We start from the raw sequence: 27,764 nt of genomic DNA, 5'->3' as shown, positions 1-27,764 counted from the left end.
AGGTTCTGGTTTGGTTCTGGTAAGGTTCTGGTATGGCTCTAGGCTAGCTATATGTGATTATAACAACATGAACTCTGGTAAGGTTCTGGTATGGCTCTGGGCTAGCTATATGTGATTATAATAACATCAACTCTGGTAAGGTTCTGGTAAGGTTCTGGTATGGTTCTAGGCTAGCTATATGTGATTATAATAACATCAACTCTGGTAAGGTTCTGGTATGGCTCTAGGCTAGCTATATGTGATTATAATAACTTCAACTCTGGTATGGTTCTGGTAAGGTTCTGGTAAGGTTCTGGTATGGTTCTAGGCTAGCTATATGTGATTATATTAACTTCAACTCTGGTATGGTTCTGGTAAGGTTCTGGTATGGCTCTGGTATGGTTCTAGGCTAGCTATATGTGATTATAATAACATCAACTCTGGTAAGGTTCTGGTATGGCTCTAGGCTAGCTATATGTGATTATAATAACATCAACCCTGGTAAGGTTCTGGTATGGTTCTAGGCTAGCTATATGTGATTATAACAACATCAACTCTGGTAAGGTTCTGGTATGGCTCTGGTATGGTTCTAGGCTAGCTATATGTGATTATAATAACATCAACTCTGGTAAGGTTCTGGTATGGTTCTGGTATGGCTCTAGGCTAGCTATATGTGATTATAATAACATCAACTCTGGTAAGGTTCTGGTATGGCTCTGGTAAGGTTCTGGTATGGCTCTAGGCTAGCTATATGTGATTATAATAACATCAACTCTGGTAAGGTTCTGGTATGGCTCTGGTAAGGTTCTGGTATGGCTCTAGGCTAGCTATATGTGATTATAATAACATCAACTCTGGTAAGGTTCTGGTATGGCTCTAGGCTAGCTATATGTGATTATAATAACGTCAACTCTGGTAAGGTTCTGGTATGGTTCTAGGCTAGCTATATGTGATTATAACAACATCAACTCTGGTAAGGTTCTGGTATGGCTCTGGGCTAGCTATATGTGATTATAATAACGTCAACTCTGGTAAGGTTCTGGTATGGTTCTAGGCTAGCTATATGTGATTATAATAACATCAACTCTGGTAAGGTTCTGGTAAGGTTCTGGTATGGCTCTAGGCTAGCTATATGTGATTATAACAACATCAACTCTGGTAAGGTTCTGGTATGGCTCTGGGCTAGCTATATGTGATTATAATAACGTCAACTCTGGTAAGGTTCTGGTATGGTTCTAGGCTAGCTATATGTGATTATAATAACATCAACTCTGGTAAGGTTCTGGTAAGGTTCTGGTATGGCTCTAGGCTAGCTATATGTGATTATAATAACATCAACTCTGGTAAGGTTCTGGTAAGGTTCTGGTATGGCTCTAGGCTAGCTATATGTGATTATAATAACATCAACTCTGGTAAGGTTCTGGTAAGGTTCTGGTATGGTTCTAGGCTAGCTATATGTGATTATAATAACATCAACTCTGGTAAGGTTCTGGTAAGGTTCTGGTATGGTTCTGGTATGGCTCTAGGCTAGCTATATGTGATTATAACAACATCAACTCTGGTAAGGTTCTGGTAAGGTTCTGGTATGGCTCTAGGCTAGCTATATGTGATTATAATAACATCAACTCTGGTAAGGTTCTGGTAAGGTTCTGGTATGGTTCTAGGCTAGCTATATGTGATTATAATAACATCAACTCTGGTAAGGTTCTGGTAAGGTTCTGGTATGGTTCTAGGCTAGCTATATGTGATTATAACAACATCAACTCTGGTAAGGTTCTGGTATGGTTTTGGTATGGCTCTAGGCTAGCTATATGTGATTATAATAACATCAACTCTGGTAAGGTTCTGGTATGGCTCTAGGCTAGCTATATGTGATTATAATAACGTCAACTCTGGTAAGGTTCTGGTATGGTTCTAGGCTAGCTATATGTGATTATAATAACATCAACTCTGGTAAGGTTCTGGTATGGCTCTAGGCTAGCTATATGTGATTATAACAACATCAACTCTGGTAAGGTTCTGGTATGGTTCTAGGCTAGCTATATGTGATTATAATAACATCAACTCTGGTAAGGTTCTGGTATGGTTCTAGGCTAGCTATATGTGATTATAATAACATCAACTCTGGTAAGGTTCTGGTATGGTTCTAGGCTAGCTATATGTGATTATAATAACATCAACTCTGGTAAGGTTCTGGTATGGTTCTAGGCTAGCTATATGTGATTATAATAACATCAACTCTGGTAAGGTTCTGGTATGGTTCTAGGCTAGCTATATGTGATTATAATAACATCAACTCTGGTAAGGTTCTGGTATGGCTCTAGGCTAGCTATATGTGATTATAATAACGTCAACTCTGGTAAGGTTCTGGTATGGCTCTAGGCTAGCTATATGTGATTATAATAACATCAACTCTGGTAAGGTTCTGGTATGGCTCTGGGCTAGCTATATGTGATTATAATAACATCAACTCTGGTATGGCTCTGGTAAGGTTCTGGTATGGTTCTAGGCTAGCTATATGTGATTATAATAACATCAACTCTGGTAAGGTTCTGGTATGGCTCTAGGCTAGCTATATGTATTCATTTGATACAATAAATGAACAAATCATCAGCTTTTTAACTTCAATTTAAGGATCTTGATCGTCTGACTTATGAGTGGCGGTTCGTCATAGTCCTGCAAACGTTAGAGTGCAAAAAACATTTTAAAAAGCAGAAGAATACCTATCGATTGAATCTAAGGAAAGATGATTAAAAAGTGAATCTGCCAAACATTCAGAGGACACGTTTTACATGCATAGAAATATGATTACTAGAACGGGAAAAGCCCATGAGAACAGGGAAGATTGAAAGGGAATTTCCGTTCTACTAATTATATTTCTATGGTTACATTGCCTTGATTGCAGGTACAGAGAAGTGAACGTCATGCTGATCAATTGCATTCAGAATCGCTACAAAAATATTACACACAATCATAAATAATACATTTGAAAAGTTTATACATAGGAAAAAGTAAAACAGTTTTATAGAAAGTGTATATACAGAACATAGCAAAGTAAAATAGAAAATTATAACAGTTAAACATGAAATAATGTACAATAAAAGTAACAACAGGTAGAGTTGCAAAATTCGGGCAACTTTCCCAAAATTCCCAGACATTTTCAGAAAAATCCTGTTTAAAAACAAGTGAAGAAAATTATTTGTCCCGATCAAGCCAGTCTGTAATCCCCTTAAAGACACAGTCTGTAATCCCCTTAAAGCCAGTCTGTAATTCCCTTAAAGACACAGTCTGTAATTCCCCTTAAAGCCAGTCTGTAATCCCCTTAAAGCCAGTCTGTAATCCCCTTAAAGCCAGTCTGTAATTCCCTTAAAACCAGTCTGTAATTCCCTTAAAGACACAGTCTGTAATTCCCCTTAAAGCCAGTCTGTAATTCCCCTTAAAGCCACATTCTGTAATTCCCCTTAAAGCCACATTCTGTAAATCCCCTTAAAGCCACAGTCTGTAATTCCCTTAAAGCCCCAGTCTGTAATCCCCTTAAAGCCAGTCTGTAATCCCCCTAAAGCCAGTCTGTAATCCCCTTAAAGCCAGTCTGTAATTCCCTTAAAACCAGTCTGTAATTCCCTTAAAACCAGTCTGTAATTCCCTTAAAGACACAGTCTGTAATTCCCCTTAAAGCCACAGTCTGTAATTCCCTTAAAGCCACAGTCTGTAATTCCCTTAAAACCAGTCTGTAATCCACTTAAAACCAGTCTGTAATCCATTTAAAGCCAGTCTGTAATTCCCTTAAAGACACAGTCTGTAATTCCCTTAAAGCCACAGTCTGTAATTCCCTTAAAGCCAGTCTGTAATCCCCTTAAAGCCACAGTCTGTAATCCCCTTAAAGCCAGTCTGTAATCCCCTTAAAGCCAGTCTGTAATCCCCTTAAAGCCAGTCTGTAATCCCCTTAAAGCCAGTCTGTAATTCCCTTAAAACCAGTCTGTAATTCCCTTAAAGACACAGTCTGTAATTCCCCTTAAAGCCACAGTCTGTAATTCCCTTAAAGCCACAGTCTGTAATTCCCTTAAAGCCACAGTCTGTAATTCCCTTAAAACCAGTCTGTAATTCCCTTAAAGCCAGTCTGTAATTCCCTTAAAGCCACAGTCTGTAATCCCCTTAAAGCCAGTCTGTAATCCCCTTAAAGCCAGTCTGTAATCCCCTTAAAACCAGTCTGTAATTCCCTTAAAGACACAGTCTGTAATTCCCCTTAAAGCCACAGTCTGTAATTCCCTTAAAGCCACAGTCTGTAATTCCCTTAAAGCCACAGTCTGTAATTCCCTTAAAGACACAGTCTGTAATCCACTTAAAACCAGTCTGTAATCCACTTAAAACCAGTCTGTAATCCCCTTAAAGCCAGTCTGTAATCCCCTTAAAGCCAGTCTGTAATCCCCTTAAAGCCAGTCTGTAATCCCCTTAAAGCCAGTCTGTAATCCCCTTAAAGCCAGTCTGTAATTCCCTTAAAGACACAGTCTGTAATTCCCCTTAAAGACACAGTCTGTAATTCCCCTTAAAGCCACATTCTGTAATTCCCCTTAAAGCCACATTCTGTAATTCCCCTTAAAGCCACAGTCTGTAATTCCCCTTAAAGCCACAGTCTGCAATCCCCTTAAAACCAGTCTGTAATTCCCTTACAGCCACAGTCTGTAATTCCCTTACAGCCACAGTCTGTAATTCCCCTTAAAGCCAGTCTGTAATTCCCCTTAAAGCCAGTCTGTAATTCCCCTTAAAGCCACATTCTGTAATTCCCCTTAAAGCCACATTCTGTAAATCCCCTTAAAGCCACAGTCTGTAATTCCCTTAAAGCCCCAGTCTGTAATCCCCTTAAAGCCAGTCTGTAATCCCCTTAAAGCCAGTCTGTAATTCCCTTAAAGCCAGTCTGTAATTCCCTTAAAGACACAGTCTGTAATTCCCTTAAAGCCAGTCTGTAATTCCCTTAAAGCCACAGTCTGTAATCCCCTTAAAGCCAGTCTGTAATCCCCTTAAAGCCAGTCTGTAATCCCCTTAAAGCCAGTCTGTAATTCCCTTAAAACCAGTCTGTAATTCCCTTAAAGACACAGTCTGTAATTCCCCTTAAAGCCACAGTCTGTAATTCCCTTAAAGCCACAGTCTGTAATTCCCTTAAAGACACAGTCTGTAATTCCCTTAAAGACACAGTCTGTAATTCCCTTAAAGACACAGTCTGTAATCCCCTTAAAACCAGTCTGTAATCCACTTAAAACCAGTCTGTAATCCCCTTAAAGCCAGTCTGTAATCCCCTTAAAGCCAGTCTGTAATTCCCTTAAAGACACAGTCTGTAATTCCCCTTAAAGCCACATTCTGTAATTCCCCTTAAAGCCACATTCTGTAATTCCCCTTAAAGCCACAGTCTGTAATTCCCCTTAAAACCAGTCTGTAATTCCCTTACAGCCACAGTCTGTAATTCCCTTACAGCCACAGTCTGTAATTCCCTTACAGCCACAGTCTGTAATTCCCCTTAAAGCTACAGTCTGTAATTCCCTTAAAGCTACAGTCTGTAATTCCCTTAAAGCCACAGTCTGTAATTCCCTTAAAGCCACAGTCTGTAATTGTCTGTTTAAAAGTATGCACAAATAAAGGCGTTCCAGCGCTCCACTCCACTAAAGCTTCTAAAGCACAGGACAAATGCTATAAATCATAACGCCGGGATGTGGTTGGCCTCCGGGCCTTCAGGACCGTACGTGTGGTTGGTCTCCGGGCCTTCAGGACCGTACGTGTGGTTGGCCTTCAGGACCGTACGTGTGGTTGGTCTCCGGGCCTTCAGGACCGTACGTGTGGTTGGTCTCCGGGCCTTCAGGACCGTACGTGTGGTTGGCCTCCGGGCCTTCAGGACCGTACGTGTGGTTGGTCTCCGGGCCTTCAGGACCGTACGTGTGGTTGGTCTCCGGGCCTTCAGGACCGTACGTGTGGTTGGCCTTCAGGACCGTACGTGTGGTTGGTCTCCGGGCCTTCAGGACCGTACGTGTGGTTGGTCTACGGGCCTTCAGGACCGTACGTGTGGTTGGCCTCCGGGCCTTCAGGACCGTACGTGTGGTTGGCCTCCGGGCCTTCAGGACCGTACGTGTGGTTGGCCTCCGGGCCTTCAGGACCGTACGTGTGGTTGGCCTCCGGGCCTTCAGGACCGTACGTGTGGTTGGCCTCCGGGCCTTCAGGACCGTACGTGTGGTTGGCCTCCGGGCCTTCAGGACCGTACGTGTGGTTGGCCTCCGGGCCTTCAGGACCGTACGTGTGGTTGGCCTCCGGGCCTTCAGGACCGTACGTGTGGTTGGCCTCCGGGCCTTCAGGACCGTACGTGTGGTTGGCCTCCGGGCCTTCAGGACCGTACGTGTGGTTGGCCTTCAGGACCGTACGTGTGGTTGGTCTCCGGGCCTTCAGGACCGTACGTGTGGTTGGTCTCCGGGCCTTCAGGACCGTACGTGCGGTTGGTCTCTGGGCCTTCAGGACCGTACGTGCGGTTGGACTCTGGATCTTCAGGACCGTACGTGTGGTTGGCCTCCGGGCCTTCAGGACCGTACGTGCTGTTGGTCTCTGGGCCTTCAGGACCGTACGTGCGGTTGGACTCTGGATCTTCAGGACCGTACGTGTGGTTGGCCTCCGGGCCTTCAGGACCGTACGTGCGGTTGGTCTCTGGGCCTTCAGGACCGTACGTGCGGTTGGTCTCCGGGCCTTCAGGACCGTACGTGCGGTTGGTCTCTGGGCCTTCAGGACCGTACGTGTGGTTGGACTCTGGATCTTCAGGACCGTACGTGTGGTTGGCCTCCGGGCCTTCAGGACCGTACGTGTGGTTGGTATCATGTACAGTACAGTTCACTACAGGACTCACATTTGCTGTTGGTTTTATAGTTCTCTACTTTGCAGCACTATAATCAGAGGCGAATAAATACCAGAGTTTGACAGCGTATATAGTGTTTTTCTTCATATCACATTCCTCCAAACAGAATCCTTGGGGGACAGACATTTCAGAGTTTGTTGTTGTAAATCCACAATGGAGAAAAATGACAGAATGTATTTTCTTGCACGTACAGTAAAGCATTTGCAGCACAAACAGGCACGTGTGATGTCTGTGACACATTGTGTGGTTGGGTTAAAAACAACTCAACAGTCTATATAATAATGTCCAACATTCACACAGAATAGAAACTTACAGTAAAGCAAGACGTGGATGTTGTCTATCCAGAAACACCAAACTAAATGAACCATGCGTTTTATATGATTTAAATACAGATAATTAAACCTCTATCAGATATGTTTTTCAGCTTTCGTTTGACAAATTAACCAAAAATACTTGAACAAATCAGCATGCTTTAAGGGCAATATTAATTACAGTCATTTTGCAAAAACAACACGATTATTGTCCATTGTTATTTTTGATAGCCACATACGTTACTAGAATCACTTTAGCAACAAGAATAATGACTATTAGTGTCATAGAGCAGTAGGACACACAGCCAGTGACTAGCCTATCCAAGTCCACAAGGAGACAAACACAGCCAGTGACTAGCCTATCCAAGTCCACAAGGAGACAAACACAGTCAGTGACTAGCCTATCCAAGTCCACAAGGAGACAAACAGTCAGTGACTAGCCTATCCAAGTCCACAAGGAGACAAACACAGCCAGTGACTAGCCTATCCAAGTCCACAAGGAGACAAACACAGTCAGTGACTAGCCTATCCAAGTCCACAAGGAGACAAACACAGCCAGTGACTAGCCTATCCAAGTCCACAAGGAGACAAACACAGTCAGTGACTAGCCTATCCAAGTCCACAAGGAGACAAACACAGCCAGTGACTAGCCTATCCAAGTCCACAAGGAGACAAACACAGTCAGTGACTAGCCTATCCAAGTCCACAAGGAGACAAACACAGTCAGTGACTAGCCTATCCAAGTCCACAAGGAGACAAACACAGTCAGTGACTAGCCTATCCAAGTCCACAAGGAGACAAACACAGTCAGTGACTAGCCTATCCAAGTCCACAAGGAGACAAACACAGTCAGTGACTAGCCTATCCAAGTCCACAAGGAGACAAACACAGTCAGTGACTAGCCTATCCAAGTCCACAAGGAGACAAACACAGCCAGTGACTAGCCTATCCAAGTCCACAAGGAGACAAACACAGTCAGTGACTAGCCTATCCAAGTCCACAAGGAGACAAACACAGTCAGTGACTAGCCTATCCAAGTCCACAAGGAGACAAACACAGTCAGTGACTAGCCTATCCAAGTCCACAAGGAGACAAACACAGTCAGTGACTAGCCTATCCAAGTCCACAAGGAGACAAACACAGTCAGTGACTAGCCTATCCATGTCCACAAGGAGACAAACACAGTCAGTGACTAGCCTATCCAAGTCCACAAGGAGACAAACACAGTCAGTGACTAGCCTATCCATGTCCACAAGGAGACAAACACAGTCAGTGACTAGCCTATCCAAGTCCACAAGGAGACAAACACAGTCAGTGACTAGCCTATCCATGTCCACAAGGAGACAAACACAGTCAGTGACTAGCCTATCCAAGTCCACAAGGAGACAAACACAGCCATGTTGTGATCTGCACCAGACCGGACCAGACCGGTCTGTGGTAGGTCATAGCAGGCTGCTAGTCTAGCTGCAACATAGAAATAGAGTGACATAGAAAGGGACAGACAGCAATACCCCTCAGACCACAGCACTTTGACTGGTACACTCAATACGGCTACCAGTCGTGTGCGTATGTTGGTGTGTAGGTTTGTGTGTGTGTGTGTGTGTTGTTGGTGGGTGTGTGTGTGTATGTTGGTGTGTGTGTGTGTGTATGTGTGTGTGTGTGTTGGTGTGTAGGTTTGTGTGTGTGTGTGTGTGTGTTGGTGGGTGTGTGCTAGTGTGTATGTTGGTGTGTGTGTGTGTTTGTGTGTTGGTGTGTGTGTGTTTGTGTGTTGGTGTGTGTGTGTTTGTGTGTTGGTGTGTGTTGGTGTGAGTGTGTGTGTGTATGTGTGTGTGTGTGTTGTTGGTGGGTGTGTGCTAGTGTGTATGTTGGTGTGTATGTGTGTGTGTTGGTGTGTATATTCAGTGTACTGTATATATGAGTGTATATGCTGTAGGTATGCAGACGAGGTACTGTATGTAGTACAGGGGGACGTAACATAACTAACACTAAGGCCACTCGTTGTGATATCTCCTGCCGTTCTGCCTCTCCTTCTGCAGGTGCTCCAGTTCCGTTTCATACATCATCTCCTGCATCAGGTACTTCTCCCTCCGCATGCGGTCACACAGACTCTTGGGCATGTCTGGGATCAGGTACGCGATGAATGACTTGATGCCAAACACCAGGTGCTGAGGAGAGAAACGGACGATGAAAAAAAATAACTTTGTCCAGTGACATTTTTCAGATCACAGAAAATCAACACACTCCCTGAAGAGTTTTACAGGGTTGGTGCCATAGCATCTAGGAGGACCAGAGGACTGGTGAACCTCTACATCTCGGCAGTATGTGAAATATTGCGCAGGTCATTGCATCATGCTGCCTAAACTCTGACACACCTAATCGGTGTCTGAGACAGATTGAGGTGAGAGGATAGGACAGACAGAGACCAATATCTCTCTCTCTATAGATAGACATACAGAGACAGACACAGAGAGACAGACAGACAGACAGACACACCAGAGATAATTACCACAGAGACAGACAGACAGACACACCAGAGATAATTACCACAGAGACAGACACACCAGAGATAATTACCACAGAGACCTATCTCTCTCTCTCTCGACACAGACAGACAGACAGACAGACAGACAGACAGACAGACAGACAGACAGACAGACACACCAGAGATAATTACCACAGAGACGGACAGACCAGAGATAATTACCACAGAGACAGACACACCAGAGATAATTACCACAGAGACGGATCCTCAGACAAAGAGAAGACGCTGGCCCTCTAACCCTTTGATATTTGCACATCTGAAGGGTCCTTGATAAGTATAATCAGTGTCGATAGGAGAGAGTGAGAAAGGGATTTCTGTCGTACCTCGAAGACGATGATGAAGGCTAGTCTTGCAGCCAGGACGTGCCAGAACTGCAGAGTGAAGTCGTACGGTACCGGGCTCCAGGGAGAAGCTCTGTAGTCTCGGTACCTGCAGTATCTACTCCGCTCCTCGCTCCCGTTCCAGCGCTCGCCCATGTCAAACACAGACAGACTGCTGTTCATGTAGCCTCGCAGACATCTGACAGGAAGAGAGAGACGCGGCTCAGTCAGAACCGCGGACTACAAATAGGAAGTAGCCTGTTGTCTAAATCTAGCACATTGATCAATGTCCTGTCAAATAAGCCTACAGTAAAGTAAACTAATATTGAGACACATTGCCCTATAGAATGGCACATTTACATGTTACAGTAAAGTCATATTGAGACACATTGCCCTATAGAATGGCACATTTACATGTTACAGTAAAGTCATATTGAGACACATTGCCCTATAGAATGGCACATTTACATGTTACAGTAAAGTCATATTCAAATCAAATCAAGTTTATTTTATATAGCCCTTCGTACATCAGCTAATATCTCGAAGTGCTGTACAGAAACCCAGCCTAAAACCCCAAACAGCAAGCAATGCAGGTGTAGAAGCGCGGTGGCTAGGAAAAACTCCCTAGAAAGGCCAAAACCTAGGAAGAAACCTAGAGAGGAACCAGGCTATGAGGGGTGGCCAGTCCTCTTCTGGCTGTGCTGGGTGGAGATTATATTGAGACACATTGCCCTATAGAATGGCACATTTACATGTTACAGTAAAGTAAAAGGCCTATTGTAACACAAGTCACCCCTGTAGACTAGGACGTCCTGCTTTATATGAAGAGACAAGAACAGACAGGAGACATTGATGACCAAAGCGGGAGTAGAGGTTGGACCTACTCGTCCTGCCGGTATCCCTTGTCCACACAGGGTCCGTATTTGAACGCGTAGACGAAGCGTGGGATGTAGTCGGAGGTGATGGCGATGACGAAGGCGTTAGTGATGACAGCCAGCACGCCGATCCCCTCCAGGATACCATGCCAGATACCTGTCAGACAGGCACAACAGGGACACCGGCCTGTCAGACAGGGACAACGGGGACAACATCCTGTCAGACAGGGACAACGGGGACAACATCCTGTCAGACAGGGACAACGGGGACAACAGCCTGTCAGACAGGGACAACGGGGACAACAGCCTGTCAGACAGGGACAACGGGGACAACATCCTGTCAGACAGGGACAACGGGGACAACAGCCTGTCAGACAGGGACAACAGGGACAACAGCCTGTCAGACAGGGACAACAGGGACAGACAGGGACAACAGGGACAACGGGGACAACAGCCTGTCAGACAGGGACAACGGGGACAACAGCCTGTCAGACAGGGACAACAGCCTGTCAGACAGGGACAACAGGGACAACAGCCTGTCAGACAGGGACAACAGCCTGTCAGACAGGGACAACAGGGACAACGGGGACAACAGCCTGTCAGACAGGGACAACAGCCTGTCAGACAGGGACAACAGGGACAACAGGGACAACAGCCTGTCAGACAGGGACAACAGGGACAACAGCCTGTCAGACAGGGACAACAGCCTGTCAGACAGGGACAACAGGGACAACAGCCTGTCAGACAGGGACAACAGGGACAACAGCCTGTCAGACAGGGACAACGGGGACAACAGCCTGTCAGACAGGGACAACAGCCTGTCAGACAGGGACAACGGGGACAACAGCCTGTCAGACAGGGACAACAGGGACAACAGCCTGTCAGACAGGGACAACAGGGACAACAGCCTGTCAGACAGGGACAACGGGGACAACAGCCTGTCAGACAGGGACAACAGGGACAACAGCCTGTCAGACAGGGACAACAGGGACAACAGCCTGTCAGACAGGGACAACGGGGACAACAGGGACAACAGCCTGTCAGACAGGGACAGACAGGGACAACAGCCTGTCAGACAGGGACAACGGGGACAACAGGGACAACAGCCTGTCAGACAGGGACAACAGGGACAACGGGGACAACAGCCTGTCAGACAGGGACAACAGGGACAACAGCCTGTCAGACAGGGACAACCGGGACAACAGCCTGTCAGACAGGGACAACGGGGACAACAGGGACAACCGGGACAACAGCCTGTCAGATAGGGACAACAGCCTGTCAGACAGGGACAACAGCCTGTCAGACAGGGACAACAGGGACAACAGCCTGTCAGATAGGGACAACAGCCTGTCAGACAGGGACAACGGGGACAACAGGGACAACAGCCTGTCAGATAGGGACAACAGCCTGTCAGATAGGGACAACAGCCTGTCAGACAGGGACAACAGCCTGTCAGACAGGGACAACAGGGACAACAGCCTGTCAGACAGGGACAACAGGGACAACAGCCTGTCAGACAGGGACAACGGGGACAACAGCCTGTCAGATAGGGACAACAGGGACAACAGCCTGTCAGACAGGGACAACAGCCTGTCAGACAGGGACAACGGGGACAACCGGGACAACAGCCTGTCAGACAGGGACAACAGGGACAACAGCCTGTCAGATAGGGACAACAGGGACAACAGCCTGTCAGACAGGGACAACGGGGACAACAGGGACAACAGCCTGTCAGATAGGGACAACAGGGACAACCGGGACAACAGCCTGTCAGATAGGGACAACAGGGACAACAGGGACAACCGGGACAACAGCCTGTCAGACAGGGACAACAGGGACAACAGCCTGTCAGACAGGGACAACAGGGACAACAGGGACAACCGGGACAACAGCCTGTCAGATAGGGACAACAGCCTGTCAGACAGGGACAACGGGGACAACAGCCTGTCAGATAGGGACAACAGGGACAACAGGGACAACAGCCTGTCAGACAGGGACAACAGGGACAACAGGGACAACAGCCTGTCAGATAGGGACAACAGCCTGTCAGACAGGGACAACGGGGACAACAGGGACAACCGGGACAACAGCCTGTCAGACAGGGACAACAGGGACAACAGCCTGTCAGACAGGGACAACGGGGACAACAGCCTGTCAGACAGGGACAACAGCCTGTCAGACAGGGACAACGGGGACAACAGCCTGTCAGACAGGGACAACGGGGACAACAGCCTGTCAGACAGGGACAACGGGGACAACAGCCTGTCAGACAGGGACAACAGCCTGTCAGACAGGGACAACAGGGACAACGGGGACAACCGGGACAACAGCCTGTCAGACAGGGACAACAGCCTGTCAGACAGGGACAACAGGGACAACAGCCTGTCAGACAGGGACAACAGCCTGTCAGACAGGGACAACGGGGACAACAGCCTGTCAGATAGGGACAACGGGGACAACAGGGACAACAGCCTGTCAGACAGGGACAACAGGGACAACAGCCTGTCAGACAGGGACAACCGGGACAACAGCCTGTCAGACAGGGACAACAGCCTGTCAGACAGGGACAACGGGGACAACAGCCTGTCAGACAGGGACAACAGCCTGTCAGACAGGGACAACGGGGACAACAGCCTGTCAGACAGGGACAACAGCCTGTCAGACAGGGACAACGGGGACAACAGCCTGTCAGACAGGGACAACAGCCTGTCAGACAGGGACAACAGGGACAACAGCCTGTCAGACAGGGACAACAGGGACAACAGCCTGTCAGACAGGGACAACGGGGACAATAACACAGCTGGTCAGCAGAGAAACCCACTCAGAAAAAGGGCTCAAGAGCAAAATGGTAGGAAATGGCATTTCCGACTTGGGATTTGACTATGCTCCTAACTATGCTAATGTATATGTGGGTTACACGGAGAAACAGTCTATTTTCAATCCTCTCAAAAATGTTTTCTTGCCTAACGTCATTATTTGGAAACGGTACGTTGATGATATTTTGGTTCTGTGGAGGGGTGATGCAGAACGGCTCCAGGCATTCCATGCTTTTCTTAAATCCTGTTCTGATCATCTGAGATTTATTATGCAGTCTGACACACGTCAAATCAGTTTCCTTGATCTTCTGATCTTGTGTGAAGATAATGTTCTATCCACTGATCTTTACAGGAAACCTACTGATCGTAACAGTTTGTTGAGGGCTGACAGTCGTCACCCACCTCCCTTGAAAAACAGTTTTCCCTACAGCCAATTCTGTCGAATCAAAAGAATTTGCAAAAGAACAAATCAGATTTCGACAGAAATACGGCTGAGACGCAAAGATAATTCAAGGAGAAGGGGGTACAAATATGGTCAGATTAATACCGCCGTTGAGAAAATGCAAAACGAGATCTTTTTCAAGGGCAGTCTCGCAAAAAATACGCATTCTTGCGTTCTAACTACCCGCTATTCAAAGCGCTCTGAACAAATGAAGAGAATCGTTCACAAACATTGGCACATTCTAAGTTCCAATGACAGTACCGGTAATGTGTTTTCAGACCTTCCCTTGGTCGTGTTCTCGCGGGGAAGATATCTCAGAGATCAATTGGTAAACTCTGATTTACCACCCCAAGATATTCCTGAACAACGTCTCTTTGCGGCCCTACTGGGTGGAAACTACATGTTTAACGGCTGTACTCAATGCAATGGCACTTATAAATGTCGATCCTTCAAACACTCCCAAACAGGGAAACAGATCCCAATCAAAGGTGTTATTACGTGCTCTACTAAGGCAGTTATTTATCTTATAACTTGTCCTTGTGGTAAAAATTATGTGGGTAAAACAAAGCGCAAATTAAAAGTACGTATCTCGGAGCATCGTAGCACCATTAGCTGCAAAAACTCGACTTACCCAGTTGCGGCCCACTTTTTGGAAGAAAACCATTTGATTTCGTCTCTACCTTATATTGTCATTGAACATGTCACCCTCCCTAGGAGAGGGGGCGACCTCGATAATTTATTGTTCAAACGAGAGGCTGCCTGGATCTTTCATTTAAAGACCCTTGCTCCCTTCGGGCTCAACGTAGACTTTGATCTGAAGCCATTCTTGTGATTATAGTGATTGTGCCTGTTGTAAATGTTTGTAGGCTTATGTAGCCACATTGTATCTATGATCGTACGCTATCCATTTATCTTTTTTCGTATGCTATTTTAATATATATGAGAATGAACCAATGATATCAGGCCACACCATGATTACAGACACCTGTGTGTGTCTTTTGACACTATATAAATGAGTCATCCCGCAGTGTTTATCATTATAACCTAATGAAGATAGCTTGTCTGTCCAAACGTTGGACATAAATATTTTTGCATCTGAGCTCCTAGAGTGTCCTGCTCTCCTTTATTTTATTAAGTGTTCCACTCCGCCAGCCAGCACCTCGCCTAAATAGGTGTGCGTTTCTTTCGACCATCCCGACTTGGGATTTGAACCAGCAACCTTCCGATTGCCTTCCGATTGCATCTCATTAGGCTACCTACTGGTACAACAGAGTTGTCATTACCGGTGATAATAAGCACAGGGGCCTCCCGGGTGGCGCAGTGGTCTAGGGCATCGCAGCGCTAGCTGTGCCACCAGAGACTCTGGGTTGAACTCTGGGAGGTCCGTGGGGCGACGCACAATTGGCCTAGCGTCGTCCGGGTTAGGGGAGGGTTTGGCCGGTAGGAATATCCTTGTCTCATCGAGCACCAGCGACTCCTGTGGCGGGCCGGGCGCAGTGCGCTAACCGAGGGGGCCAGGTGCACGGTGTTTCCTCCGACACATTGGTGCGGCTGGCTTCCGGGTTGGAGGCGCGCTGTGTTAAGAAGCAGTGCGGCTTGGTTGGGTTGTGTTTCGGAGGACGCATGGCTTTCGACCTTCGCCTCTCCCGAGCCCGTACGGGAGTTGTAGCGATGAGACAAGATAGTAAATACTAACAATTGGACACCACGAAATTGGGGAGAAAAGGGGGCAAAAAAATTCGAAAAAATAACAAATAAAAAAATAACAAATAAAATAAATAAATAAATAAATAAAATAAATAAAATAAATAAAATAAATAAAATAAAATTAATAAATAAGCACAGACGTTAAAACACTACTGACCAATGTCTGTGGCTCTGGCAGGCATGGGCCTTCTCCACTGAGTGACAAACTTGTAGGCATCCAGACGGATCTCGATGATGTTGTTGAGCAGAGCCAGGAGAGGAGCCAATGGGAACGCAGCTACGAAGATGGTGATGAAACCAAACTGGAGAACTGAGGAGGGGAAAAAAAAGAGAAGGAGCAAGAGGAGGAAGAAGGAAGTGGTTGTGGTCGGTTTTGAACATCCTGTGGTGGGAGTCCTCTGTAGAACACAGTGACCTCAGTCAAAGGCGAACTGAATACAGGCACAAGGCAATGTAACAGATTTAACCAACCACATTTTTTATTGATTAAAAAAAAAACATCACAGAACCATCAAGGACCACATTGAAATAAGCGTTGTCCTCTGGGCTTTGTACTCTTTAACTGTAAATTATTGTTATTTAAAACAGGGAAGTTAATTGAGATCAAATGTATTTGACAAGGTAACATAAATAGCTGAAATGTCTTACCCATCTCCAGGTACTCATCCACCAGTCCGTGGGCATTCATGGGCTGCAGGTTCCAGTCTTTGTCCCACTGAGGAAGCTGTACTTTGTTCTCCACATTCTGTCCCCCTCCTGTCCTCTCCTTACTCTCTGTCCGCTTCATTTTCCTGCGAGACCACCAGTTCTGAAGCAGACTAGAGAGAGAGAGAGAGAGCGAGAGAGAGCGAGAGAGAGCGAGAGAGAAAGAGAGAGAAAGAGAGAGAGGAGATAGCAAGAGAGAGAGCGAGAGAGAGCGAGAGAGAAAGAGAGAGAAAGAGAGAGAGGAGATAGCAAGAGAGAGAGAGAGAGAGGAGATAGCAAGAGAGAGATATATATAGAGAGAGAGGAGAGAGTGAGAGATAAAGAGAGAGGAGAGAGAGAGGAGAGAGAGAGAGAGAGAGAGAGAGAGAGGAGAGAGAAAGAGAGAGACAGAGAGAAAGAAAGAGAGAGAGAAAGAGAGATAGAAAGAGCGAGAGAGAGGACGGCGGGCATCCTGTGAGACCACCAGTTCTGCAGTAGACTGTAAACACTGCACAACACAGTAAAACTTTAGCTAACTGTAAACTCAAACCCAATTGTCCCTGACGAAGCCCTGTGAGAACACTAAGCTGAACATGCACTGAGAAGGATTTGATGTGGGGTTTTTTTTTTTCTCCAGCTGAACAAAATACTTTTCATGTGGTAATGAGAAGAGACTCAATCTCTCCATAGCTCATACGATGTTGTGCTGTACAGAAACACACAAAACCAGACACCACATGTAGTGGTTATGCTACATTTACACAGGCAGTACAATTCTGATATTTTCCACTAATTGGTATTTTGACCAATCAGATAAGATTTTCTGGCCAATAATCGGTATCATTACGTTTAGGGGGGGGATTCTGACTTAGAGGCGTTCAGTCGTTAATCCCACAGATGGTAGCTTCGCACCATTGGCTCCTCAGCCTAGCACAAACACTAGGCCAGGACAGCACAAACACAAGGCCAGGACAGCACAAACACTAGGCCAGGACAGCACAAACACTAGGCCAGGACAGCACAAACACTAGGCCAGGACAGCAGAAACACTAGGCCAGGACAGCAGAAACACTAGGCCAGGACAGCAGAAACACGAGGCCAGGACAGCACAAACACGAGGCCAGGACAGCACAAACACTAGGCCAGGACAGCACAAACACTAGGCCAGGACAGCACAAACACTAGGCCAGGACAGCAGAAACACTAGGCCAGGACAGCACAAACACTAGGCCAGGAGAGCACAAACACTAGGCCAGGAGAGCACAAACACTAGGCCAGGAGAGCACAAACACTAGGCCAGGACAGCACAAACACTAGGCCAGGAGAGCACAAACACTAGGCCAGGAGAGCACAAACACTAGGCCAGGAGAGCACAAACACTAGGCCAGGAGAGCACAAACACTAGGCCAGGAGAGCACAAACACTAGGCCAGGAGAGCACAAACACTAGGCCAGGAGAGCACAAACACTAGGCCAGGAGAGCAGAAACACTAGGCCAGGACAGCACAAACACTAGGTCAGGAGAGCACAAACACTAGGCCAGGACAGCACAAACACTAGGCCAGGACAGCACAAACACTAGGCCAGGACAGCACAAACACTAGGCCAGGACAGCACAAACACAAGGCCAGGACAGCACAAACACTAGGCCAGGACAGCACAAACACTAGGCCAGGACAGCACAAACACTAGGCCAGGACAGCACAAACACTAGGCCAGGACAGCACAAACACTAGGCCAGGACAGCACAAACACTAGGCCAGGACAGCACAAACACTAGGCCAGGACAGCACAAACACAAGGCCAGGACAGCACAAACACTAGGCCAGGACAGCACAAACACTAGGCCAGGACAGCACAAACACTAGGCCAGGACAGCACAAACACTAGGCCAGGACAGCACAAACACTAGGCCAGGACAGCAGAAACACTAGGCCAGGACAGCAGAAACACTAGGCCAGGACAGCACAAACACTAGGCCAGGACAGCACAAACACTAGGCCAGGACAGCACAAACACTAGGCCAGGACAGCACAAACACTAGGCCAGGACAGCAGAAACACGAGGCCAGGACAGCACAAACACTAGGCCAGGAGAGCACAAACACTAGGCCAGGAGAGCACAAACACTAGGCCAGGACAGCACAAACACTAGGTCAGGAGAGCACAAACACTAGGTCAGGAGAGCACAAACACTAGGCCAGGACAGCACAAACACTAGGCCAGGACAGCACAAACACTAGGTCAGGAGAGCACAAACACTAGGCCAGGACAGCACAAACACTAGGCCAGGAGAGCACAAACACTAGGCCAGGACAGCACAAACACTAGGCCAGGACAGCACAAACACTAGGCCAGGACAGCACAAACACTAGGCCAGGACAGCACAAACACTAGGCCAGGAGAGCACAAAAACTAGGCCAGGACAGCACAAACACTAGGCCAGGACAGCAGAAACACTAGGCCAGGACAGCAGAAACACTAGGCCAGGACAGCACAAACACTAGGCCAGGACAGCAGAAACACTAGGCCAGGACAGCACAAACACTAGGCCAGGACAGCACAAACACTAGGCCAGGACAGCACAAACACTAGGCCAGGACAGCACAAACACTAGGCCAGGACAGCACAAACACTAGGCCAGGACAGCAGAAACACTAGGCCAGGACAGCACAAACACTAGGCCAGGACAGCACAAACACTAGGCCAGGACAGCACAAACACTAGGCCAGGACAGCACAAACACTAGGCCAGGACAGCACAAACACTAGGCCAGGACAGCACAAACACTAGGCAAAACCTGTCAAATAGGGGAGAGGTGTTGTGTCATGAGATGCTTTTTTGAAACTAGGTTTGCAGTTCATTTAAGAAATATGATATGGAAGGGAGTTGGACAATAATCAAAGACTGCAGGACTTGCTTTTTTTGGAGTGAGGAGTCAAAAAAGCAGAGCATCTCTTTATTACGGACAGTCTCTCCCCGTCTTTAGAGCCACTGAATCTATACGTTTTGATTTATATCAAACACAATGCTCTTGGTTTTAGACATGTTCAGGACCAGTTTATTCCCCCCCATTCCAAAACAGACTGCAACTCTTCAAATCAAAACTAATTTTATTGGTCACATACACGTGACTAGCAGATGTTATTGCGGGTGTAGCGAAATGCTTGTGCTTCTAGCTCCGACGGTGCAGTAATATCTAACAAGTAATATCTAACAAATAACATACAGTTGAAGTCAGAAGTTTACATACACCTTAGCCAAATACATTTAAACACAGTTTTTCACAATTCCTGACATTTAATCCTAGTAAACATTCCCTGTTTTAGGTCAGTTAGGATCACCACTTTATTTTAAGAATGTGAAATGTCAGCATAATAGTAGAGAGAATGATTTATTTCAGCTTTTATTTCTTTCATCACATTCCCAGTGGGTCAGAAGTTGACATACACTCAATTAGTATTTGGTAGCATTGCCTTTAAATTGTTTAACTTGGGTCAAACGTTTTAGGTAGCCTTCCACAGGCATCCCACAATAAGTTGGGTGAATTTTGGCCCATTCCTCCTGACAGAGCCGGTGTAACTGAGTCAGGTTTGTAGGCCTCCTTGCTCGCACACACTTTTTCAGTTCTGCCCTCAAATTTTCTACAGGATTGAGGTCAGGGCTTTGTGATGGCCACTCCAATACCTTGACTTTGTTGTCCTTAAGCCATTTTGCCACAACTTTGGAAGTATGCTTGGGGTCATTGTCCATTTGGAAGACCCATTTGCGACCAAGCTTTAACTTCCTGACTGATGTCTTGAGATGTTGCTTCAATATATCCACATAATTTCCCTGCCTCATGATGCCATCTATTTTGTGAAGTGCACCAGTCCCTCCTGCAGCAAAGCACCCCACAACATGATGCTTCACGGTTGGGAAGGTGCTCTTCGGCTTGCAAGCCTCCCCCTTTTTCCTCCGAACATAACGATGGTCACTATGGCCAAACAATTCTAGTTTCATAAGACCAGAGACATTTCTCTAAAAAAGTACGATCTTTGTCCCCATGTGCAGTTGCAAACCATAGTCTGGCTTTTTTTATGGCGGTTTTGGAGCAGTGGCTTTTTCCTTGCTGAGCGGCCTTTCAGGTTATGTCGATATAGGACTCGTTTTACTGTGGATATAGATACTTTTGTACCTGTTTCCTCCAGCATCTTCACAAGGTTTTGTGACCTTGCTGTTGTTCTGGGATTGATTTGCACTTTTCGCACCAAAGTACGTTCATCTCTAGGAGACAGAACGCATCTCCTTCCTGAGCGGTATGACGGCTGCATGGTCCCATGGTGTTTATACTTGCGTACTATTGTTTGTTCAGATGAACGTGGTACCTTCAGGCATTTGGAAATTGCTCCCAAGGATGAACCAGACTTGTGGAGGTCTACAATTTTTTTCTGAGGTCTTGGCTGATTTCTTTTGATTTTCACATGATGTCAAGCAAAGAGGCACTGAGTTTGAAGGTAGGCCTTGAAATACATCCCCAGGTACACCTCCAATTAACTCAAATTACATCAATTAGCCTATCAGAAGCTTCTAAAGCCATGACATAATTTTCTGGAATTTTCCAGGCTGTTTAAAGGCACAGTCAACTTAGTGTATGTAAACTTCTGACCCACTGGAATTGTGATACAGTGAATTATAAGTGAAATCCTCTATTTGTAAACAATTGTTGGAAAAATTACTTGTGTCATGCCTGAAGTAGATGTCCTAACCGACTTGCCAAAACTATAGTTTGTTTACAAGAAATTTGTGGAGTGGTTGACAAACGAGTTTTAATGACTCCAACCTAAGTGTATGTAAACTTCCGACTTCAACTGTATACCCAATACACACAAATCTAAGTATGAATGAATTAAGACTACAGTATATACATATGGACAAGCGATGTCAGAGCGGAACGGACTAAGATACAGTTGAATAGTATAGAAAACTACACTGCTTATATTCTGCCATTTTACCAGTCGCCTTGCCATGGTTAAATGCGGTGGTTCGCGGTTACCATCTATCCACAGTTGAACTCTTTGTTAAAGGTTTCAGTGACTTCTTTAAATGTGGTTGCTAATGCGTATGTGGCTGAGTCATCTGCATACATGGACACACATGCTTTGTTTAATGCCAGTGGCAGGTCATTGGTAAAAATTGAAAAGAGTAGGGGTCCTAGAGAGCTGCCCTGCGGTACACCACACTTTGCATGTTTGACATTAGAGGATTCTATTAAAGAAAACCCTTTGAGTTCTATTAGAGAGATAGCTCTGATTCCACGATATGGCTGAGGTTGAAAAGCCATAGCACATAAGTTTTTCAACAACAGGTTATGGTCAATACTATCAAAGGCTGCACTGAAATCTAACAGTACAGCTCCCACAATCCTTCTTATTATCAATTTCTTTCAACAAATCATCAGTCATTTGTATCAGTGCAGTACATGTTGCGTGCCCTACTCTATAAGCATGCTGAAAGTCTTTTGTCAATTTGTTTACAAAGAAGTAGCATTGTATTTGGTCAAACACCATTTTTTACAACAGTTTGCTAAGAGCTGGCAGCAAGCTGATAGGTCTGCTGTTAGAACCAGTAAAGGACACTTTACCACTCTTGGGTAGCGGTATTACTTTGGATTCCCGCCAGGCCTGAGGACAAAGACTTTCCTCTAGGCTCAGATTAAAGATATGACAGACAGGAGTGGCTGTAGAGTCAGTTACCATCTTCACTAGCTTTCCATCTAAGTTGTCAATGCCTGGAGGTTTGTCATTATTGATCAATAACAGTAATTTTTCCACCTCTCCCACACTAACTTTAATCAATTCAAACTTACAATGCTTTTCTTTCATTATTAGTTTGTTTATTGCATGAATACAATGGCTCACTGTTCATTGTTGGCATTTCCTGTCTTAAGTTTGCCCACTTTGTCAATGAAGTAATCATTAAAATAATTGGCAACATCAAAATAGTTTTACCCATGACATGATGCAGCCACCTCTATGCTTCAACATATGGAGAGTGGTACTCAGTAAATTGTTGTATTGGATTTGCCCCAAACATAACACTTTGTATTCAGGACAAAAAGTGAATTGCTTTTCCACATTTTTTGCAGTATTACTTTAGTGCCTTGTTGCAAACAGGATGCATGTTTTCTAGTGTTTTTATTCTGTACAGGATTCCTTCTTTTCACTCTGTCAATTAAGTACAATGTTGTTGATTCATCCTCAGTTATTTTCCATCACAGCCATTAAACTATGTAACTGTATTAAAGTCACCATTGGCCTCATGGTGAAATACCTGAGCAGTTTCCTTCCTCTCTGGCAACTGAGTTAGGAAGGACGCCTGTATCTTTGTATTGACTGGGTGTTTTGATACACCATCCAAAATGTCAATAATAACTTCACCATGCTTCTTTTTTTGTATTACCCATCTACCAATAGGAGCCCTTCTTTGCGAGGCATTGGAAAACCTCCCTGGTCTTTGTGGTTGAATCTGTGTTTGAAATTCACTGCTGGACGGATATTTGCAGATAATTGTATGTGTGGGATACAGATATGATGTAGTCATTCAAACATAATGTTAAACACTATTTATAAGTTGCATGAGTCCATGTTATTATTATGTGACTTGTTAAGCACATGTTTTTTTATTTATTATTATTATTATTTTTTTTTTATCCCCTTTTCTCCCCAATTTTCGTGGTATCCAATCGCTAGTAATTACTATCTTGTCTCATCGCTACAACTCCCGTACGGGCTCGGGAGAGACGAAGGTCGAAAGCCATGCGTCCTCCGAAGCACAACCCAACCAAGCCGCACTGCTTCTTAACACAGCGCGCCTCCAACCCGGAAGCCAGCCGCACCAATGTGTCGGAGGAAACACCGTGCACCTGGCCCCCTTGGTTAGCGCGCACTGCGCCCGGCCCGCCACAGGAGTCACTGGAGCGCGATGAGACAAGGATATCCCTACCGGCCAAACCCTCCCTAACCCGGACGACGCTAGCCCAATTGTGCGTCGCCCCACGGACCTCCCGGTCGCGGCCGGCTGCGACAGAGCCTGGGCGCGAACCCAGAGACTCTGGTGGCGCAGTTAGCACTGCGATGCAGTGCCCTAGACCACTGCGCCACCCGGGAGGCCCGTTAAGCACATGTTTAATCCTTCATTTATTTAGGTTTTCCATAACAAAGGGCTTGAATACTTGTTGACTCGTGTCTCGTACTTGTGTCTGTCATGTTCAGGGACCCTTTTCATCTCTGAGAGAGAGAGACAGAGGGAGAGGGAGAGGGAGAGGGAGAGACAGAGAGAGAGGGAGAGGGAGAGACAGAGACAGAGACAGAGACAGAGGGAGAGACAGAGACAGAGAGAGAGGCAGACAGAGAGGGAGAGCGCGAGAGACAGACAGAGGGAGAGGGAGAGAGAGACAGAGAGAGAGACAGAGGGAGAGACAGAGACAGAGGCAGACAGAGAGGGAGAGCGCGAGAGAGACAGAGGGAGAGGGAGAGAGAGACAGAGAGAGAGGCAGACAGAGAGGGAGAGAGGCAGACAGAAAGGGAGAGCACGAGAGACAGACAGAGACAGAGGGAGGGGGAGAGAGAGACAGAGAGGGAGAGAGAGGGAGAGACAGAGGGAGAGGGAGAGAGACAGAGTAGGAGAGCGAGAGCGAGAGACAGAGGGAGAGGGAGAGGGAGAGACAGAGAGAGAGAGAGACAGAGGGAGAGAGACAGACAGACAGAGAGGGAGAGAGAGGGAGAGACAGAGACAGAGGGAGAGACAGAGGGAGAGGGAGAGGGAGAGAGACAGAGTAGGAGAGCGAGAGAGAGACAGAGACAGAGGGAGAGACAGAGGGAGAGGGAGAGAGAGACAGAGAGAGAGGCAGACAGAGAGGGAGAGCGCGAGAGACAGAGAGAGAGAGAGACAGAGAGACAGAGAGAGAGGCAGACAGAGAGGGAGAGAGACAGAGTAGGAGAGAGACAGAGTAGGAGAGCGAGAGCGAGAGAGAGAGAGAGACAGAGACAGAGACAGAGGGAGAGAGGGAGAGAGACAGAGAGAGAGACAGAGACAGAGAGAGAGGCAGACAGAGAGGGAGAGAGACAGACAGACAGAGTGGGAGAGCGAGAGAGAGACAGAGAGAGAGAGAGAGAGAGAGAGACAGAGAGAGACAGAGTAGGAGAGCGAGAGAGAGAGAGACAGAGAGAGAGAGAGACAGAGGGAGAGACAGAGAGAGAGAGAGAGGCAGACAGAGAGGGAGAGCGCGAGAGAGAGACAGAGAGAGAGGCAGACAGAGAGGGAGAGAGACAGACAGACAGAGTGGGAGAGCGAGAGAGAGACAGAGAGAGACAGAGAGAGAGAGAGACAGAGTAGGAGAGCGAGAGAGAGAGAGAGAGAGAGAGAGAGAGAGAGAGAGAGAGAGAGAGAGAGAGAGAGAGACAGAGTAGGAGAGCGAGAGAGAGACAGAGTAGGAGAGAGAGCGAGAGAGAGAGAGAGAGAGACAGAGAGACAGAGAGACAGAGTAGGAGAGCGAGAGAGAGACAGACAGAGAGAGAGAGAGACAGAATAGGAGAGACAGAGAGAGAGAGACAGAGAGACACAGAGTGTGTGTGTGAGAGACAGTAATTCCACGGTCCTTACGGATAACCCAGCTCCATGAAGTTGTTCCAGGTTTGTTTTAGTACCATGATGACTCCCATTTGTAGACACAGATCGATCAGACAACCACTGGGGTGGCACTGGAAATAAAAACCAACAACTATTAATTACAGTACAAATCACTGAGTGAAAGAAACCACAAAAACAGTAACATCCACGTCACCAGATTTACTGCAACTGAATAAAATAGAACACAAAGTAAAACAATCCCAAAGTATTATATTCATATAAAACCTCCTGCTTTATAAAAATCAGAGAGAGCTTCATTAGTCACTTTTAATTGACAACTCGAATTCAATGGGTGATGCATGCCAGCCATTTCAAACCAGTGTTTGTTTTTAGCACTGTTACAAACCATAATTGATTAGTTATGAAAGAGATTAATGGTGAGATTTTACGACAAAGGAATGATTACATGTTATACAGGAGTAAAAACGAATATGGCGCGTTGATTAATCACTACCGTAAAATCTCCCCTCAAATGGAGAGGCAATAAGCAGCCTTAACAGTGTTTAAATAATAACCTTTTAAATTATTATTTCTTCGCTTATATAATGCAGACCAGAGTCCTCTACAGGGAACAGGGTGACCAGAGCCCTCTACAGGGAACAGGGTGACCAGAGTCCTCTACAGGGAACAGGGAGACCAGAGTCCTCTTCAGGGAACAGGGAGACCAGAGCTCTCTACAGGGAACAGGGTGACCAGAGCTCTCTACAGGGAACAGGGTGACCAGAGCCCTCTACAGGGAACAGGGTGACCAGAGCTCTCTACAGGGAACAGGGAGACCAGAGCTCTCTACAGGGAACAGGGTGACCAGAGTCCTCTTCAGGGAACAGGGTGACCAGACCTCTCTACAGGGAACAGGGTGACCAGAGTCCTCTTCAGGGAATAGGGTGACCAGAGCTCTCTACAGGGAACAGGGTGACCAGAGCTCTCTACAGGGAACAGGGTGACCAGAGCTCTCTACAGGGAACAGGGTGACCAGAGCTCTCTACAGGGAACAGGGAGACCAGAGCTCTCTACAGGGAACAGGGAGACCAGAGCTCTCTACAGGGAACAGGGAGACCAGAGCTCTCTACAGGGAACAGGGAGATCAGAGCTCTCTACAGGGAACAGGGAGATCAGAGCTCTCTACAGGGAACAGGGAGACCAGAGCTCTCTACAGGGAACAGGGAGATCAGAGCTCTCTACAGGGAACAGGGAGACCAGAGCTCTCCACAGGGAACAGGGTGACCAGAGCTCTCTAAAGGGAACAGGGTGACCAGAGTCCTCTACAGGGAACAGGGTGACCAGAGTCCTCTTCAGGGAACAGGGTGACCAGAGTCCTCTTCAGGGAACAGGGTGACCAGAGCTCTCTACAGGGAACAGGGTGACCAGAGCTCTCTACAGGGAACAGGGTGACCAGAGCCCTCTACAGGGAACAGGGTGACCAGAGCTCTCTACAGGGAACAGGGAGACCAGAGCTCTCTACAGGGAACAGGGTGACCAGAGTCCTCTTCAGGGAACAGGGTGACCAGACCTCTCTTCAGGAAACAGGGTGACCAGAGCTCTCTACAGGGAACAGGGTGACCAGAGTCCTCTTCAGGGAATAGGGTGACCAGAGCTCTCTACAGGGAACAGGGTGACCAGAGCTCTCTACAGGGAACAGGGTGACCAGAGCTCTCTACAGGGAACAGGGTGACCAGAGCTCTCTACAGGGAACAGGGTGACCAGAGCTCTCTACAGGGAACAGGGTGACCAGAGCTCTCTAAAGGGAACAGGGTGACCAGAGTCCTCTACAGGGAACAGGGTGACCAGAGTCCTCTTCAGGGAACAGGGTGACCAGAGCTCTCTACAGGGAACAGGGTGACCAGAGCTCTCTACAGGGAACAGGGTGACCAGAGCTCTCTACAGGGAACAGGGTGACCAGAGCCCTCTACAGGGAACAGGGTGACCAGAGCTCTCTACAGGGAACAGGGAGACCAGAGCTCTCTACAGGGAACAGGGTGACCAGAGTCCTCTTCAGGGAACAGGGTGACCAGACCTCTCTTCAGGAAACAGGGTGACCAGAGCTCTCTACAGGGAACAGGGTGACCAGAGTCCTCTTCAGGGAATAGGGTGACCAGAGCTCTCTACAGGGAACAGGGTGACCAGAGCTCTCTACAGGGAACAGGGTGACCAGAGCTCTCTACAGGGAACAGGGTGACCAGAGCTCTCTACAGGGAACAGGGTGACCAGAGCTCTCTACAGGGAACAGGGTGACCAGAGCTCTCTACAGGGAACAGGGAGACCAGAGCTCTCTACAGGGAACAGGGAGATCAGAGCTCTCTACAGGGAACAGGGAGACCAGAGCTCTCCACAGGGAACAGGGTGACCAGAGCCCTCTACAGGGAACAGGGAGATCAGAGCTCTCTACAGGGAACAGGGTGACCAGAGCCCTCTACAGGGAACAGGGAGACCAGAGCTCTCTACAGGGAACAGGGAGATCAGAGCTCTCTACAGGGAACAGGGAGATCAGAGCTCTCTACAGGGAACAGGGAGATCAGAGCTCTCTACAGGGAACAGGG

The 27,764-nt window shown here is 47.0% G+C and overlaps 1 protein-coding gene across 1 annotated transcript in view; it reads right to left on the bottom strand.

Annotated features, from left to right (window-relative positions):
• Window positions 1–9,158: 9,158 nt before the first annotated feature.
• LOC120065987 (anoctamin-3-like) overlaps window positions 9,159–27,764 on the bottom strand; it is a 109,227-nt gene continuing 90,621 nt past the window's right edge. Inside the window, exons 22-27 of the mRNA XM_039017026.1 lie at window positions 25,201–25,298; window positions 16,524–16,693; window positions 16,033–16,185; window positions 10,920–11,067; window positions 10,039–10,234; window positions 9,159–9,338 (exon numbers count right to left, since the gene is read on the bottom strand). Coding sequence (XP_038872954.1) covers window positions 9,159–9,338; window positions 10,039–10,234; window positions 10,920–11,067; window positions 16,033–16,185; window positions 16,524–16,693; window positions 25,201–25,298 — 945 coding nt within the window. The remainder of the gene's footprint in view (window positions 9,339–10,038; window positions 10,235–10,919; window positions 11,068–16,032; window positions 16,186–16,523; window positions 16,694–25,200; window positions 25,299–27,764) is intronic.

This window comes from Salvelinus namaycush, chromosome 21 (genome assembly GCF_016432855.1).
Source record: "Salvelinus namaycush isolate Seneca chromosome 21, SaNama_1.0, whole genome shotgun sequence".
Taxonomy (NCBI): domain Eukaryota; kingdom Metazoa; phylum Chordata; class Actinopteri; order Salmoniformes; family Salmonidae; genus Salvelinus; species Salvelinus namaycush.
This window is presented reverse-complemented; position numbering and strand designations above follow the sequence as displayed.